The sequence below is a fragment of the Euprymna scolopes genome, chromosome 2 (genome assembly GCF_053919585.1).
Source record: "Euprymna scolopes isolate OS-2025 chromosome 2, ASM5391958v1, whole genome shotgun sequence".
Classification (NCBI taxonomy): Eukaryota; Metazoa; Mollusca; class Cephalopoda; order Sepiida; family Sepiolidae; genus Euprymna; species Euprymna scolopes.
The window spans coordinates 31,660,903-31,680,409 of NC_136483.1; the positions used below are offsets into that span (position 1 = coordinate 31,660,903).

At 32.2% G+C, this 19,507-nt stretch overlaps 1 protein-coding gene across 7 annotated transcripts in view; it reads right to left on the minus strand.

Annotated features, from left to right (window-relative positions):
* LOC145290459 (uncharacterized) overlaps positions 1–19,507 on the minus strand; it is a 565,155-nt gene that overhangs the window by 76,687 nt on the left and 468,961 nt on the right. For all 7 annotated transcript variants that reach the window (XR_013869319.1, XM_080136489.1, XM_080136491.1 and 4 more), the window contains 3 exons: positions 16,041–16,113; positions 13,599–13,953; positions 12,456–12,554 (listed from right to left, as the gene is read on the minus strand). Coding sequence is in view for 6 of the 7 variants with exons in the window: in XM_080136489.1 (XP_079992615.1) it covers positions 12,456–12,554; positions 13,599–13,953; positions 16,041–16,113 (527 nt within the window). In the remaining variant the exon portion in view is untranslated. The remainder of the gene's footprint in view (positions 1–12,455; positions 12,555–13,598; positions 13,954–16,040; positions 16,114–19,507) is intronic.

Sequence of the window (19,507 nt, forward strand, 5' to 3'; positions counted from 1 at the left end):
TGTACTTACATACTGGTTGTTGGCATGGGATTCTGTGGTTTAGTAGACTAACCCTTGACAGACAGGCTCTACCACATAAACCACATGTCATCAGACTGTATTGGACTTTTGACACTATAACCACTTCTGCAAAGCACATTTCATAATGTAGTAGTTTATTCACTTTGCCTCAAATCTTTTGCAATCATCATAGATCTGCTGATGCTAAAACAATTGCTCTCCGTCCTCCGCATTCATACATCCAGACAAGGCATAAGGAGCTAAAAATTTTATTTTAAATACCACTTCAAGATCAAGAACTAGCTAACGAAAGTGTTATTTGAATAGATTCCGTCCCAGGAAGCAGCAATTCTTTTTCCTTTGTCAAAAAACATCGCTTATGGAATGTGAGGACTAAAAGACAAAATAAGAGAAGTGAGAGCTAGGGGATGCCAAAAGTAAATCCTTTTCTTAGTAAAGTAAAGCTTTTCAGATTATCTTTGACCACAGCTTTATGTAAACTGTAATGAATGTCATAAGTAATAATGAAATACTCCTTGAGTATCAAACTCTTGAACAAGCACTTGCCGACAATTACACTTTCGGGTTAATTATTAATAGCGTGTATAGAGACTGTAATATTGCTTGAAATGAGTTGAACCAAAAAAAAACTAACAAATTAACAAAGTCATCATGTAATTTGTGTGTTCTTACAAAAATCAAATAATATTGCCTCTGATGTTTACCTGTAAAAAATTAGAAAATTAATTAAAAATTTTAAGTTAGATAAATAATAAAAAAAAATCATGCTGGGTGCTGAAAAATGTCCGATAGTGTCAGTTGAAAAGGCGATGTTCTCCAATCAATGAAGATGATGCCAGAAAGTTAAGGCCACATTCCAGAAGTGCAAGTCAAGGTTCATTTTCAGGAGATTCAAAAACGTGGTGCCAAGTTTTAGTAGTGCTAAGTCTTGATTTACATTTTTTACATTTTTTTTTTTTTTATCAAATCTGATCACCAACAGATTTAAGATAAACAGAAAAATTAAAATAACAAAAAATATTTGCTTAATCTGAAAAGTGCAATACAATGACTGGCATCGTTCATGAATTGTAAAAAAAACAAAAAAAAACTAATAAATTCTTTGATATCAGTGACGAATATATAGCTAGAATCTAAGACCTAAGACCCATCAAAACATAGTCAACGGCAGTTTAGCACTGCAAACTGTTTTATGTAAGAAATGTAGCTCATTAGAGCACTAAAATTGATCCGTTGTCATAGTTATAGGATTGTGTAGTAAACAAAGACATGAACACTTCACAACTTGGTTCTACTTAAAACTATTCGCATTCAAGTCTTTTTTTCCTTGCTACAACATGGAATGATATTGTCATTGAAGACATGTTAAAATTTGCAGTTAATTTTTAATCACTAATTTATTTCATTTTTTTTTTTAATTCGTTTTTCAGCTTTTTTGTGTCGTATTAAGAAGTTGTTTCTAAATTTTCAACATTTGCCTTTAAATTAATAACTGGTGCTATCAGATCAGGCTGTCTGAAGGTATTGGCTTCCTGACCTAAAATGCACCAAAAATTGATGCGTTTTCATTTCTCTTTGCAAAATTCAATCATGTTCTGCAAACCTAAAAACTACTTTCCTCTGTAAAACAACTCAACCAAACACTATGAATAATTTGAGAATATAAAGAACTTGTACCAAAATTATTTGATTCCCTATTAACTCGAAAAGGATTGATATGCCATAAAACAAAACAACTAATTCAAATAAGTAAACACACTTTAATATAAGTTTAGATAATAGAATTTTAAACCTTGTCATAAATGGAAATTTCATAAAACCAAATTTGATGCTGATCTTGTTTTAATAATTACTCTAAACTTTTGCATTTAAGTAACCTTTTGGTTAGAGAACTATTGCCATGAGAAAATGCTTGTTTAACCATATTTCTGACTCATGACTTTCAGAGTTGACCTAGGTCAACTTGTCATAGCCCATTTCACTAGTTATGAAATAGCCAAATGAAAAATGTTGATTTGCATAGCTTAATAAGTCTTTGACAATGACTGTCTGACTGTATTCTGCACTGTCACTATATGGATAGACTATCAATTCAAGCTCTTCTTTAACAACTGAATCTCCAACTCTTGTCGACAACCCTTCTCGAAGATGGTTCGTGGATGCAGATCAATCACCATCCATGAGTTTCTTCCCTCTTCTCTACCTGCTTGACGTAGACACTCAAAGGCGATCTGGCAACTTCACCAGGCCCACAAGTAATTGGTATTCGAAATTGGAATTAGGGTTGACTTTGGCTAACCATAACATGTTGCCTACCTCAGAACCGACTATGATAGCTTGGAAGAGGAGGAAGGGGCCTCAACCCGGCAAGGGTGGTATTTTTGCTTGTTTTGTTTTACAGCATATCAACCCTTTTCGATTTATTTAATATTGAATCCAGTAATTTTGGAAAAAAAAAGTTTTTATGCTTATAGTATTTTTATATCTTCATATATTTATTAATGGTATTTATTATGCTTTAAGTATTTTTATATTTTCATATATTTATTAATTGTATTTATTATGCTTTAAGTATTTTTATATCTTCATATATTTATTAATGGTATTTATTATTCTTTATGTATTTTTATATCTTCATATATTTATTAATGGTATTTTTTATGCTTTAAGTATTTTTATATTTTCATATATTTATTAATTGTATTTATTATGCTTTAAGTATTTTTATATCTTCATATATTTATTAATGGTATTTATTATGCTTTAAGTATTTTTATATCTTCATATATTTATTAATGGTATTTATTATGCTTTAAGTATTTTTATATTTTCATATATTTATTAATGGTATTTATTATGCTTTAAGTATTTTTATATCTTCATATATTTATTAATGGTATTTGTTATGCTTTAAGTATTTTTATATCTTCATATATTTATTAATGATATTTATTATGCTTTAAGTATTTTTATATCTTCATATATTTATTAATGGTATTTATTATTCTTTATGTATTTTTATATCTTCATATATTTATTAATGGTATTTATTATGCTTTATGTATTTTTATATCTTCATATATTTATTAATGGTATTTATTATGCTTTAAGTATTTTTATATCTTCATATATTTATTAATGGTATTTATTATGCTTTAAGTATTTTTATATCTTCATATATTTATTAATTGTATTTATTATGCTTTAAGTATTTTTATATTTTCATATATTTATTAATGGTATTTATTATGCTTTAAGTATTTTTATATCTTCATATATTTATTAATGGTATTTATTATGCTTTAAGTATTTTTATATCTTCATATATTTATTAATGGTATTTATTATGCTTTAAGTATTTTTATATTTTCATATATTTATTAATTGTATTTATTATGCTTTAAGTATTTTTATGTCTTCATATATTTATTAATGGTATTTATTATGCTTTAAGTATTTTTATGTCTTCATATATTTATTAATGGTATTTGTTATGCTTTAAGTATTTTTATATCTTCATATATTTATTAATGGTATTTATTATGCTTTAAGTATTTTTATATCTTCATATATTTATTAATGGTATTTATTATGCTTTAAGTATTTTTATATCTTCATATATTTATTAATGGTATTTATTATTCCTTATGTATTTTTATATCTTCATATATTTATTAATTGTATTTATTATGCTTTATGTATTTTTATATCTTCATATATTTATTAATTGTATTTGTTATGCTGAATAAATTGTTGCATTTGACTTTGAACATGGTTGAGTTTTGTAAAGGGGAAAAACACCCATGACATCAAAGGTTTCTAAGGAAGCTGATATTTGCAGTCAACCTTACAAGACCGACCAGGGTGATAACCATTGCAAGAAAGTTTAGACTATTATACGAATTTTGGCTAAAGTTTATTCAGTAGTTTCTGAATCTTACTTGAGAAATTACTTATTTTTACCCATTATGACTCACCTATATATATTTATGATTACATATTAATTATTCTTTTATACCTACAGACACTGTTTCATGCTTGCGTAATTATCAGTGTAGGATAAAAATTCCTGCCGGTTGGGAGATTCGTACCCAGCCACAAAGCCACCTTTGACGCCATTTGCTAAGCTTTTACCTCCAGGCCACCAAATTATTGTCACGAGAATGAAGGGAATTAATAACTAATAAACGCTGAATTCGGGCGCAGATATTAGACAATTCAGGGTCAGGACGATGAAAGTCGTGGACGTTACATAACCTATGGCACAGGAAGTTTCATAGGTTTTCTGTATGCCAAGTTTAATTTAGATGCAACAAAAAATTTCTTAAACAAGCGTAATTCATTTTATTTATTAATCTTGCTTTTTCTTATAATTTTTACATGGGATTTTAATATTTTAAATATAAATGTTCTCATCGTTTCAAAAAATGTTTGGCTAAATTTTTTTTTTTTTTTACATGGGGGTTACCACTTATCAAGGCCCGGAGGCCAGTCAGGGATAAGGGTTATTGTGTGTACAGTAATCAATGAGATAGTATTGTAGTAATCATTAGTATTGGAGATTTGATAGTGTCTTACTTAAGGGGGCAGTTTGTCAGAAATTTGTTTATGTTGGACTTGAAGACATCCAAGTTGTAGTCAAATGGGAAACAGGCGAACAGAAGAGAGTTCCACAGGCGTGCATTTCTAAGAAAGAAGCTCTACTTATGGAATCTACATTTGGATTTAGGCACAGATAAAGAGTGGGGAAAATTATTGACAGTAGTTTCAGCCAGACGGGTGTTTCTTGTGAAAGATTGGCGAGGAGAGACGAGAGATTCGAGCTCAGACGAGTACTTGCCATGGAAATAATGATAAAACAAAGACAGGCTCGCAACGTCTCTTCTGTGGGAGAGAGGTTGCAGGGTAGAGAAAAGGGCATCCCCCACTAAGCCTATTTTGTACTCTGTCAAGGCAGGATAGGCTGTTTTTAGCAGCTCCTGCCCAGATGTGGCAGCAGTACTCCATCCTTGGACATACTTGGCTTTTATACAGATAGAGAATTGCATCAGTAGTGAGATATCTTCTGGAGCGGTAGAAGGATCCCACCATTTTCCCAGCATCCTTGGCAACAGACCTGATGTATGTGTTCCATTTCAGATCAGGAGTAAAGATTAAACCCAGAAGCTTGTCAAAACATGGAGCCTCCCCAAGACGAGAGCCATCCATTTCAATTGATGCCAGATGGGGATATGTATCTAAATAATTTTGTTGTTTCTGATGTGGTCAATTTTAATTCAAATATTAAAAAGCATATCAGAAGAAATGAAAAATGGAAAAGATCAATATCAAAAAGTTGGATATATGGTTTAATTAAACTTATGTAGATTTTTGTTGATTTTTTTTTTAAACGATAAGGTTAATAAGCGTCTTCAACCTTGAAGATCTTTTTTCTTAAGAAAATCGCCCATATTTTGTTAGCTTGGTTGGTTGTTTTTGTTTTACAGCATATCAACCCTTTTCAGGTTATTTAATGCCGAATCCAAAGATTTTGAAGAAAAAGTTTTTAATAGAATATATTTGTTGTTTTCAAGTCGGTTTCTATTTAACCTATAGTTGGGACCCTAACAGGTACTACCACTCCGGGTCAGAGTGGACCTGGGAGCAATGGCAATTGGAGGGTGGCTCCACACTCCTCAAAGCCCGCAAGCTGGGGCCTCACCACTGGATATAGTTTAAGGTCATATCCAGGACCCCCATATTTTGTTAGGACATAAACGAATATTTATTTATTATTTTACTTATAAAGCTGTTATCTATGACCATGCATGTTTCGAGATCCTATCTCTCGTCAGCGTAGTTTAATTAAACTTTTGAATCTTTTTTTCTGGCCGAAAACGGATTACAAAGATTTTCCCAAAGCTCAGTAACCTGTATATCAAATTTCGAGTCTGTAGACTTAAAATTGATAATTATTGCGTAGGAAAATGTACACAGACACGTTCACTTTTATAGATATATAGGTTGACTTTTCGCCATTCAGTGATCCTACATACACCTCTCTTTTTTTAACATACAACATGTGATAGCACATGCGATACCCCCATGCAGCATCAACTAGTTACAGTTTTGTAAGTTAAAGCAGTACTGCAATCCTTGATGTTGCTAACCGTTTTTGTTAGCGGACAGGATATTAAAATGTATAAATAAGATCAGTTTGATGTCAAAATTATAAATGCAATATGAGTGTTCTTAAAAAGATGCGTGTGCTTTATTTATATCCTGCCTAGAAGATTAGACACAAGGTCAGGTGAGGTTTTGAAAAGCCAATGCCTACAAGAAGTGCCTGAGCCGTCCCATAAACATTCCTCAGCAGGGGCTCCTCAAGGGATGAGTAATAAATTAAGAGAAACTAAAGAGTGAACCTCTTAAGACTGCACAGATCTACACATAAACTCAACAGCAACAATGTCACTGTTGAACTGATTGTCGAGGATGTATCCTTAACTGATATGAACAATGAACAACACCTATTCAAGCTGCAGGACGTATACTAATTATAAAGAATGTAATCTATATAATTTTCTGCTTGTCTCTTCCTTGGCTAGTCTGTATGTTATGCTTTCAAAAAGATCAATTATAATTTGTGAAGGATAAATTTGCAAAATTTGGCTTTAAAAAGGGTAGTCTAGTTATCCTAAACTGATATACCCTCGTTTTCGAATGTCATTTTAATAATATATAATTATTTTTGCAACAGTGTGAGGAACAAAGTCTTAGTAATTCCGACGTGCAGTCGTTCTTCACCAAAAAAAGGGGAATATTCAAAAGAACAGGGGGAAAAAAAAAGAACATTGTCTGCCAAGAGGTGCTGGTGCTTACAACATGATTTTATTATTTGTATTGAACTATGTAGCACAATATTACTTTCTGAATATTTATTAATTTATCTCATTTGGATCAGTTCTATATTAAAAATTTGATGGATATTGTTTTTATAGAAATGTTAATAAATTCATACTTGCTGCATGATATTGTTTTTTATATCCAAAAAACTAATTTTTGCGCTATCTTACTAGTTACTCTTATAATGTGTATAGTATCTCATTGTGAGGTTTATGCATGAGGTCAATTCAATGACCTGACGATAGACTCCCATGACCTTGTTTTTGATACCTGATGCTGACCAGATTGCGATAAAAAAAAATGTTGCAAGAAACGATCAATCAAGATTGTAAAGTTTATGCACCATTTTAAATGAAAAATGTCACCTGCATCTTTAGCTGGCTCCAACACAATGTCTTGAAATTTCAGTTGGGACAACAGGGAAACGGGTACTTTGGGAAGGACGGTGGGTAGGGTGGGTGACAAAAATAAAAAAAAATAATATAAATAAGATTAAAATAAATAAAACAATGTAAAAAAAAAAGAAAAATTAAAAGATAAATTTATGGTCGAAATTATATTTTGTTGAAAGAGGACAAATCTTTTGGAAAAGAGGGGGAGTTATAAAATAGTAGGAGGGGGAATTAGTTGATAGTGGCGTTTATAGTAATGGTAAAAGTTAGTTGTTATGGTAATATTGAAATTAAGTTTTGTGATGTATATTTTTGATGATGATGATGGTTTTAGTGATGAGAAATTATGATGATGCCAACGTTGGGGAGTTTAATGCTTAAAGTGGTAAATATGATGACATGTATATTTGATTAAGTATTAAATTTCATCATGACCAACTTCATAAGCGCAATGAATTTAATGATGCTGGTATTAAATGTGGTGATTATGATGGTCGATAACATCCTGACGTTGATGGTGGAGATTGTTTTCTTTTATGGCATATCAACCCATTTTGGATTATTTAATGCCAAATCCAGTTATTTTGGTTATACAAATGCTTTATGAACTAGTTTCTTTCTGAAGAGAGTATATTTTCTAAACAAATTGTAATTGCTGAATTTTATTTAAGCCATGTATAGAATCCTGGTAGGTGGTTCCATTTTAGATTAGAATGTAATAATGTTCCTAAAACTCTAAACTCTTAAAAGCTTTGAAAGCCAGAACTTCCTCATTGGATGTAGTTTTGTGTCATATTCGGGCAGAGGTAGAGAGTTTGAGTAGTGGGTAGGCTTGGGAAATAGGATATGCCAAAGAAAAACAGTAGACTGAGCGGTAAGGTGAGATAGGGGTACACATCTTTCTGAAGCAGTTTAGTACCATGCTTAGGGAAAAAATTCTATTTGACCCAGAGTGTATGTGGAAATAATGACCATTCAGGGATGACTCTAAACTCGCTCCAGTTCCTAAATTAGAGCCTCCTCACCAGATAGTTTCATTCTATATTCAGAACAAATTTTGTTTAACTTAATTTTCGTCAGAGTCTCATGTTTAACCTGAGAGTAATGCCAACTCAGGGATGACTCCACCCAATAAAGCTTCTCAATTGATTCTTCAACATTATATACAGTTTAAGATGATACCTAAGATCGGTATTCATGAAAATAACAGTATTTTTTATGATAATTGTTATGATGATGATGATGATGATAAAAATAAAGTAAACAAAATATTTTTAAAAAACTGAACTTTTCTTTTCAGAAAATGACAAAATTGAATAAAAATTTGAACTGAATGAATTTTTTTGAAATGATTTATAATTTTGTTAAAAGAAAGAAAAATCATACAAAACTCTAACATTCTACAAAAGTGACAAGATTTTCTGTTTTGCTATGAATTTATTTGATTTTATGGCTGAAATACTTATGCTGGATGCTTTATAGAATAATTAATCACATTTAGAATCTTCAATACGTACCTAAGATCAGACCCCTAAATGGTTTAATGGTAAAAAGTAGACATTATGTAATTGACGTTATGGAATAAAGTTTCAATTTTGTGCTAATTATTTTGTTAATTTTCGCCGGCTAAAACCCAAGTATAAAGTTTTGCATGGGTTCGAATACCCTATATATTAAGTTTAATGTCTGTAGACCAAAAACTGACAGGAGTTCAGTAGGCAAAAGTTTAAAAAATATATATGCATACATAAATATATACAGAAAAAGGTTTGTGTTTACTATAAACATTTTATGCAAATATTCTGCAAGTATAAATCCTGTAGAATATCGGCATGAATATAATTACATGTAATACGTAACTAAAGATGGTCATCCTATAAGAAAACTGAAAAAACTAATAGAGAAGGAATTAAAATAAACGTTTAAAAAAAATATGTAAATTAGCAAGATTTTTTGCTAATGAATGCAATTCCACGATCCATATATAACAAAGTTGTATTTTCTATTTAAATAAATAGAAAAAAGGGTTTTTAATATGAATATCAATACACACACACAAAAATTATAGGAGTATAGATTTAAATGAGGATTATGTTTGTTCACAATGACGTCAATTTATTTATATTTATTTATATACAGAGAGATATGCTATAACGTCTTGTATGGGGGTGCCAAAAATGTCCCCAGGCAACGCTGGGCAGCCTGCTAGTGTGTGTGTGCATATATACATACATATATATATATATGCGTGTGTGTGTGAGCCATGAACAGACTGTTTTGCTGAATCACAGCTCTTCAATGCGGCTAGACTAGCACCCATCTCAAGTTAGGAATCGTATTTACAACCATATAACTGATGGTCAACAGTTCTATTTACTGAGCTATGGGATTAACGCTCGAAAGTGATATCTATAATGTCTTTATATAAACAAGCTTACTTTTATGCATCATGTCATGTTGGTAACCATGGCTGCTATAGTTTTTGCTTATTTAATTCGGCCCCAATGTATTTGGTGAGAAGTTATTTTTAGACATTTTGACAAATCAAGATCTTTCTTGAGATATTTTTTCTTTTAGAAGATATGAGGAATAGTTTTTACAAAACCATAGATATTTGAAATCTTTACAATTATCAATCCATAGATTCGAGTGGTGAATAAAATATTCTTTTTAAATGGTCCACTTGCGGAAATCCAAGTAAAGTTCCTCACTGCATCAAGTAAGGAATATCAAAAACCTATCAAGTGACCTTTTGTTTTCAAAAGTGACTGGTAGTGTTTTTCTCCATAGGGAATGAACTAATGTGTGGAATGTGAACTTACTAATACTCTAAAATTAGTCAATGAACGTTATCGCTCCTTTGTTAATTGTGTGTTTGGAATGAGTAAGTGGTTGTAGGTGGCATTTTCATTTAATTTGCATATAGCACTTAATGTGCTAATCTATTAGCCAATCAGAGTTGAGCTATATTTTAAATAAGCTGAATATTGTCAAGCAATCAGTAGTTGGTATTTTGATAACAAACGAGTGGCAGTGTGTAAGTGGCACAATGGATACAAGCACAGACTATGAACTGCGTTAAATTCAAATCTTATTGGATCTATTGTTCAGTTATGCACTGGGGAAATGTATGAGCCCACAAGTTTCTTCCAGGAGTAAAAAGAAACAACTTGTATTCAATTAATCGTTTTTTGTTTATTTTTTACAAAGTAGTCGCCACTTATCAAGGCCTGAAAACCACTAGAGGTTAAGGCTTATTGAGTGTAAGGTGGTCAGTGAAACAACAGTGCAGTGACCAGTAGTTGTGAATAGAATTTGATCATTTAAGAGTATTGTTCAACAAGAACTTTTTTGCATTGGACTTAAAGATGACAATGCCAGCTGGAAAGCAGGCCCATAGTATAGAGTTCCACAAGTGTCAATTCTAAAAAAACAAAAAAAAAAGAAGCTTTGTTGATGTAATTTTATGCTTAAATGTAGGCATAGGTAGAGCGGGGAACATTAGTGATAGTGGTTGTACTAGTTAGACGAGTGCTTGTTGTGAAAGCTTTGCAAAGGAGGACCATACATTGAAGCTCAGTCGAGCACTTGCCATGAAAATAACGACAGTGGAGACAGGCTTGCAACCTCTCTTCTGTAAAAAAAGAGGTTGCAAAAGAAAAAGACATCATGTATTGGGTTTTGAAGCCGATTTTGAACCGTGCGAAGGCAAGAAACGGTGCTTTGAGCAATTCTTCTCCAGATTTGGCAACATTACTCCATGTTAAGATGTATTTGACTCCTTTACACGTAGATGATTGTGTCAGAAGTGAGATACCTTTTGGAGCAGTAGAATATTGCAACCTTTTTTCCAGACAGTAGGCATTGTGTGTTTGGCATTAAATAACATAAAACAGAGAGCATCAATGAGTGAACACAAAAGATTGTTGGAAATGTCTTATAAAATGAAACCAATGTTTATCGAAAAAAAAAACAAAAAAAAACTTTGTTTAATTTTCGGAAATCTGTTTATAATTACAGTAATTGCAATATGATCTATACACGAGGTGACGTTGAATTTAGTCTCGGCTGCCAATGACTTATGAGGTGAGGGCATAATTCCCAATGCCACTAGGAATATGGTTAATATTTAAGTTAATAGAAAAGATTGTTTTCGTCCTCTTTATTGTCATGTAAACATCCAGAGAATTGTAAATGGTTGGTTTTCTCCAGAGTTATCTTCTCTTGATTTTAATGTCAAGAAGCATTTAAAATATTTTTTTTACATTCAAGAATATTTTTTATATAAATCAAAAGTATATTTCATTTTTTGAAAATATATTTTAACAATGTCAACAGTTCGTTATAAAATAAAAAAAAATGGTGACAGATAATCCACACATACCATGAATACATGTAACAACATTAAACTAATTTTTAAAATATATATTTATTAATTGCATTAGTCTACATTTTTCTTCACAAATCATTACACTTGGATTTTTGATCATTTGGAAACCTACCCTTAAGACTAACTACATATCAGAGGCAACCTGAAGAGGCTCATGAAATTCAATTCGCATTTTTTAAAAATTACAACGCATAGAAAAATTATTATTAATAAATTGAGATTGAAACTTTATTCTATATAAACATTTCATGACATTTTTGGGCAATTATATGCATTCAGAGTAGTTTGTTCAGATCTGTTGCTAATCAACACTATTTCCCACAATTACACATACTGTATGTGTATAGGCTCCATTAGTAGTATTGAGCAGTTAGCAATTCGAGGGAAGAAACTTTTATAGTAGAAACTTTTTTTACATCTAAAGACCTCTACAGTGAATGGGGTGGGATTTTGCTGCTTGTCGGGTTAGTCATGGGTATTTACATCCTTTCAAATTTTGAAGCATCACAAAAGTAATTCATTCTTTTTTTAACTATTCATAAAAGATTAAAATCGATGATTTGTTTACGATTAAACTGAAATGCATTCTGACGGAACAAATTTCTTGCTTGAATTATATTTTCGCATCAGTCAACTTGTTTGTAAAATGAATAAGAAAATCAAAAGCAGACTATGAATTCCTTCAAAAAGCAAAACTTAATTTTGAAAACTTAAAAAGCAAAGCTCGACATCTAAATAAAATAAATGGTATGAAATCAATAACTTACTCGACTTCCCATCCCTAAATCTGAATGTCCACTGAGTGCTCTGGTCAGATGTTGGGGTCGAGTTGGAACAGGTTTGCCCTCAGCCACACATTTGATTACCTTTATGGAAGAATGGAAAAGTATATATATATATATATATATATATATATATATATATATATATATATATATATATATATATGCGTAGAGAAAAAAATAAAAGATTGACCAAAAGAAATTTTGTTCATGATTTTTTTTTTTTTTTTTTTTTTTTTATATCAGAGTGGATTCTTTGGATTATTCTAACTTGAGTGTTCTTTTCACAACGTTTTGGTCATTGTAACCTCCGACCTTCTTCAGTTGTATCTTATCGATATAGGGAATATGCACTGAATTTTGGATGGAACGCTTTATTTAATCCATGAGAGTAGAATAATCTCGTTATGGTAACCATGATATGCTAAAAGTTCTAAGTAATTCACAATTGTATTTTGAGTTTTGAAAGTCCACACGAATTCTGGAGTTCAACAGAAAGATTCCTGTATTTTAACAAAATACACCCGAAGAAGGTCGGAGGTTACATCAACTGAGACATCGTGAAAAAACCCCACTTAATATGAGAACAGTAGTCCGAATAATCCAAATAATATGAAAAGAAACTTTTTTTGAATAGATTTTTTTTGTCAAAGCATCAGTAATTACCAAGCTCGAACACCTTTCTAATACACAGTTCAGTTTTAACTATGGCATAAAACTGCATCCATTGTAAGACTCTTATAATGCTAAGTGTTTAACAAGGCCGCATCAAATGCCATTTTTTTTAAATCTTTGGTATGACTCAACCAAGGATTGAACCTCAGTCTCTCGGCCCATTATCATTACCATTATGCCAAACATGCTCATCATTTGCCCTCACGGAGAGGTAATTAAATAAGAATCTAAATAAACTTTAGTTTTCTCTCCAAGATGGCTGAAAAGTGATTCCTAAATTAGCAAAATAGTTTTTTCACAAATATTTAAACTTGTGATTAATGGTTATTAAAATTATTCAAGGTGTAGTGATCGCAGGAAGAGACAACCCATTTAAAAAAATATTTTTATTCTATTGTTATATAAAAAAAAAAGGTTATGTGAAAGGAGGTAGTAAGAAATTATTCAACTCACCTCTGCCCATGTTTGGGCCCACTCTTTGCATTCAACAGTGAAATGATATGTTTCTGACAACGGATGAGTCAGTTTCAGTTCATAGCCCCGTCGTCCCTCACGTTCCATGTAACTGACATCATATCCTGACAGAGTTATAACCAGCCCTGGCCGAAGCTCCCTCTCTGATTTGTAACAGATCAAGCGTCCAGCACTGACTGCCACAAGTCGTTTGTTCCAGGTGAGTTTCCGTTTAAGTTGAAGGTCACCCGAGATGATCACATCTTCCAAAGACCGAAAAGGTTGAGCAAGATTCCACTGTGATGAAGAGTGCATCTTTCGTCCATTCTTCATCTTCTTCATCTTTTTTAAAGTTCTGTAATAATGATGAAAAAATATATTAATAAGAATTTATAGATTTTTCTTTTAATCAAAATCGCTCCAGACAAGGCATGAAGACATTTGATATACGAGCTAAAAAAATACTTCAAGGTAAAAAAAACAAAAAAAACAGTAAGTCTGAGATGGATAGATTTCAATCCAGAAAACAGCAATTATCATCCCTTTGTCAGAAATATTGTTCATGAAATGTAAGCATTAAAAACAAAATAAGGAGAGCTAGAGTTATGTGGCTGCTAAAAGTAAATCCAAGGTCGATTTTCTATTCTTTTTAAGTTACTTATATACTATTAAAATGTTATGTCTTTGGATCTTGTCTGTTCATATACAAATAGAAGCATGTGATTGGTTGAAACAAAAACAGAAATAGGAAGAGTGCATATATTGCTAAAGTAGTAGTCTTACATTTTCTAATATCTCTCCTCATACTAGACATTAATTGACAAGAAAAATTTCAAAAACTAAATGTACTATATGATTAGTGTTTTTTTTTCCTAATAGAGTGAGACGCTTGTGGAACCAATACTTAATAAGGTTATAAATAGCACTAATGTCAATCATTTTAAGAATAAATTCAATGAATTCACAAATAAATTTACAGGCATATTTTTGGGGTCTATCTGATGATATAACAAAGAAATAATGTTGGTTGGTTGTTTTTGTTTTACGGCATATCAACCCTTTTCAGGTTATTTAATGCCGAATCCAGTGATTTTGAAGAAAAAGTTTTTAATAGAATATATTTGATTTTTTTTTTTCAAGTCAGTTTCTATTTAACCCATAGTTGGGACGCTAACAGGTACTATCACTCCTGGTCAGAGTGGACATGGGAGCAATGGCAATTAATGGAGCATCACCATCGGATATAGTTTAAGGTCATATCCAGGACCATGAAGAAATAAGAGCAAAACTGTCTTACAAATGAAACAGAAACATAAAACAATCCTGCTATAGAAATAGCCCAAAAGAGTTGGCAAAAATACTTTCCATTGCAAAACCTGGAAGAATGGGTCAATCAAGTGTGCCAAATATTTTCTGGATTAATTCATCTAGGTCTATATAGATAAAGAAAGTTCTATAGACTGGCTAAAAAGAAGATTGCTCCACTGTGATCAGGAGAGGATTATACTGGCTGCCCAAGATCAAGACTTGATAATCAATGATTTTAAAAAGATAAATAGTGTCAGTATTGACAAGTGTAGATTCTGCCACACAGAATTAGAAAATGTGAACCACCTCACATCCAGTTGTAATGTTTTGCTGGAGGACGGCTATTATACGATGCAACATAATGGAGTGTGTAAATGTCTCTTCTGGAGGATCTATAAAAAGTTGAATATCAAATGCAGCAGCAAGTCATATCAGAAAAAAAAAAACAGTTGGAAATAAATCTTACATCACCCACTGTGACTATGCAATTCCTATAGCTATGTGCTTGGAGGATGAAGCTCTTGGACCTGACACAGTGGTGTAGGCAAGAGGGAGAAGGAGGTGGCCTTGGTGAAAGTTGGTGTCTCCAACGATGTCGAATTAGACAGTTGAAAGGGAAAATATAATGAAATGCCGGGGGTTTACGTGCGAGATGAAAAAAAAACTTAGAATCTCCATCATTCCAGTAGTTGTGAGAGCAACCAGACTCGTAGAAGTTGCTTGGAAAATATGAAATAAAGTGAATAAAATAAAAGAGAGATACAAAGGGTTGTGCTTAAAGGGATGTTTAGAGTTTTGGAGGGATCTCTTGGTTAGAGTGCGTTGGATGGTGGGTATCTGGCATCCGGTAGGATGCCTCATCCCCAGCTAAAAAACCATAAGAAAATTGAAAAAAAAAAACAAAAACAAAAAAAAACAAATGAAATATTTTTAATTTGCTTTTCCGATTAATATTATATATTTTACTTTTTTTAAGTGGCATTTGAGATTATTATTTGAACTATGAAATACCCAAAAAGTTTTAATAAATAAACAACTAATTTTAGAAATTAACAAGATTTTACACAATATTTTGTGACATTTCTGTGTTTGATCGACACTTCTGGACAGCATTAAAAAGTGATGAATACTTACTTGGGTAGCTTGATGCTTAGTTTAGACAAAAGTTCAAAATCATGTTCATAATCATACGACGTAGGTTCCTCATCTGCAAACAAAATAAATTAAATTAGTAATATTTAAAAAAGATAAATAATTATTTACTTACAAGCAAAAACTATGCTACCCTGACTTACATATTTTTGCAGACCTGAAATGTTATGACGAGCGAACATATATTGCACTGATCCCCCCAAAAAGAAGAGGTATGACTAGGAGGATGGTATCAAAACAGCAGAATATATACTACATCGCCCCTCTCAAATCCTAAAGGAGGAGGTTATGCTTTGGAGTATGGTATCATCACAATAGAATAGATACTGCACTTACACCTTCCTATAAAAAAAAGAGGTAATGAATCTCATGACAGCACAACAAATACTGGACAACATTTCCTCTGAATTGAGAATTGATGGTAAGTTAGTCTGAAATAATACAGAAGACTTAATTGAACATTTCAGGACAGTACATTAACGGAAGTAATAGTAGAGTTTCGGCTTCAGACAACCAGATGGCAAATCTTCATTTATCTATAAAGATTTGGTGAAATCGCAAAACAAATTGATAAAACCCAATTTGGATTACTCTAACTATTGTTCTCATCTGAAGTCTTATTCTCATAATGTTCCAGCCGATGAAACCTTCGAGCTTCTTCAAGTGTATCTGGTTGAACTCCTATAGATTTCTGAATTTAACAAGATACACCTGAAGAAGGTCGGAGGTTATGTCGGCCAAACAGTTGTAAAAATAACATTTAAGATGAGAACAGTAGTCCGGATAATACAGATTATAAACCCTCATCTAAAAAATTAAGAAAACAAAACATGATTTTAGCTTCTTTCTTTGGCATTTAGTGTGTCTTTTCTCGCACCAGATATAGCTTGCATGTTGGCCATGGCGGTATAAAGTAATTTTCTCCATGAAATCCTGTCGTTTACGATGGTTTTGATGTGTGATTACTTGAAATCAGTTTGGATTGTCCCTTCTGTTTTCTCCTTTTTTCTCGGTTACCCCAAATTGATATTTCTGTACATTTATTTATCCAACCACAGCTGATGTTGCCAGATCAGGCTGTCTGAATATATCAGCTTCCTAACTTAAATGCACCAAACATTACATTAGATATTTTTCCTTACCCTTTGCAAAACTCAATCATGTCCTGCAAAGCTAAAAACAAAAACAATTTTATCTACAAAACAATCAAACTAAACACCATACATAAATATTTGAAGATATAACAATTCGAAGCATAAAACTTTTTTTTTTCCAAAATTACTTGATTTGGTATTAAATAATCTGAAAATTGATTTGCCATGAAACAAATCAACGAAAGCAAACATAAATATTTGATGATATATAAAAAGATATATATATATATATATATATATATATATATATAGAACTTGAAGCATGAATTTCTTTTTTCTTTTTTTTTCAAAACTTTCAGAGTTGGCTTAAATAACCTGAAAAGAATTAATATGCCGTAAAACAAATCAAATTTCCAACCAAAGCTTCATGTCAACATATTCATGTCACCGTAAGCGATTGCAATGCAGATTGGACTCCAGTTTGGCCACCTTCAGATTCAAGAACAGGGAGTCAGAACAGTAGTCAAGACGCATACCAAAAATCCATACTGAATCCTGTCATTATTTTCTGCATCTTCAAAAAGACTGAAAACCACTTGAATCTATCAGAATTCTTTGATGTGGTACACGAAAAGAATGAAAATACGAAAAAATGAAATAAAATGGCTACTGGATTATTTAATGCTTAAATGCAATAATATTCTAAACGATTATTTGTATATTAGACTTTTTAGCCTTAAAAACGTGCAAAAGTTATAACCTTTAAATGAAGGTTTTATGCCAAACTTCTAACGTGCATGTGGTATTGTAGTAACTGCATTAAATACTATTAATCCCTAACAGTGCATCAAAAGGATGCCAATTTACTTACTTAATTTGCTGCACTTGATCATAATACAAACTTTCAGTCAGATCGGCCCAGTAATTTTTGAGAAAAAATGGAATGGGAAGACAGACAAACAAACAGAATATATATATTTTTTTTTTTAATTACATTTTCACCCCAAACAAGGCACATTGCCACTTTGTTGTATGGGACTACTATCAGGGACATAGGAATCAGGGGTACTGTGTAGGGAGTTGGGCAGCAAGATGTCTGTTGATGTTGCACTTGAACTTCTGCATATCAGTACAGTTGGGGAAGCAGGGTCCCGGAAGGGAATTCCAAAGTCTAGCTGTCCTGGGAAAGAAACTACTGGAGTAGAAGGCTTTCTTACATCTAGGGATCTCTACTGTGAAGGGGTGGGATTTAGCTGCTTGTCGGGTTTTTCGGAGGTATTTACGTCGAGGAGGCACAAGTGCTTGCAGTTCGTCAGAGCATTCACCGTTAAAGTACTTGTAGAACAGGCAGAGGGATGCAACATTTCGTTGATGTGACAGAGGCTGAAGTTTAGATGACAGTTCAGGACCTATCAGATTGGCGACTCTCTTTTGAACCTTGTCTAGGAGCGAGAGACTAGTGGCAGATGCACCAGTCCAAATATGACAACAATACACCATACATGGGCGAATGGTGGCCTTATAGAGGTATAGGATACTTTTGGGCTTTAAGTAGCTTTCTAGGACGGTAGAGAGAACCTATCTTCTTCGCAGCGGTCCTGGCGATACGCTCAATGTAATTGTTCCAACTCATGTTTCCTGAGAGCATTAGGCCGAGGTGTTTAAAAGATGTACTTTCAGATAAAGAGTAATTGGCCATTGCTATTGGTGGTAGAGAAGGTTTCTTGTAATTATTGAATGAAACCAGTTTAGTCTTGGCAGCATTGAATGTGACCATCCATTTATGTCCCCATTCCACTACAGATCGGAAGTCATCCTCTAGTGTTTCTGCCATTTCTTTAGATATGTGTTCATTTGTTTTTCTGTCGTGTCTGTTATAAAGCGTGGTGTCGTCAGCATATCTACCCATCTCACAGAAAAATATTATATAGATAATTGCTTGAACAAATATTCTAATTTCACCTATGTTTGAGAGGATCATAGGTTCATGCCGTTTGAAACAATTCTGGTTTAGCTGCTATTGAAATCACGTTATTTACAAAATTGCGAGTAAAAATAATTTAGTTTAATTTATTTGTTTTTGTGCTTTTAGGTGTTTCAAACTTTATTTTCATTGTCACCACGTAACTTTTAAGAAGGAGGGAATTGATCCTTTTTAACGACCTTTCTCTACACTGTCATTTGATAGGCATTTAATAATCGGAACTAATTGTAGAAAGATAATGGCTTCCAATTGTTTGAAAGCAAAAAATAAAAAGAAATAATAGCATGGCTATTTTTACTTTATTCATTTTGTATTTTTTTTATTTATTTATTTTTTTTTTTGCTGTCGGAGTCCGATTTCTTCTCCGCCCT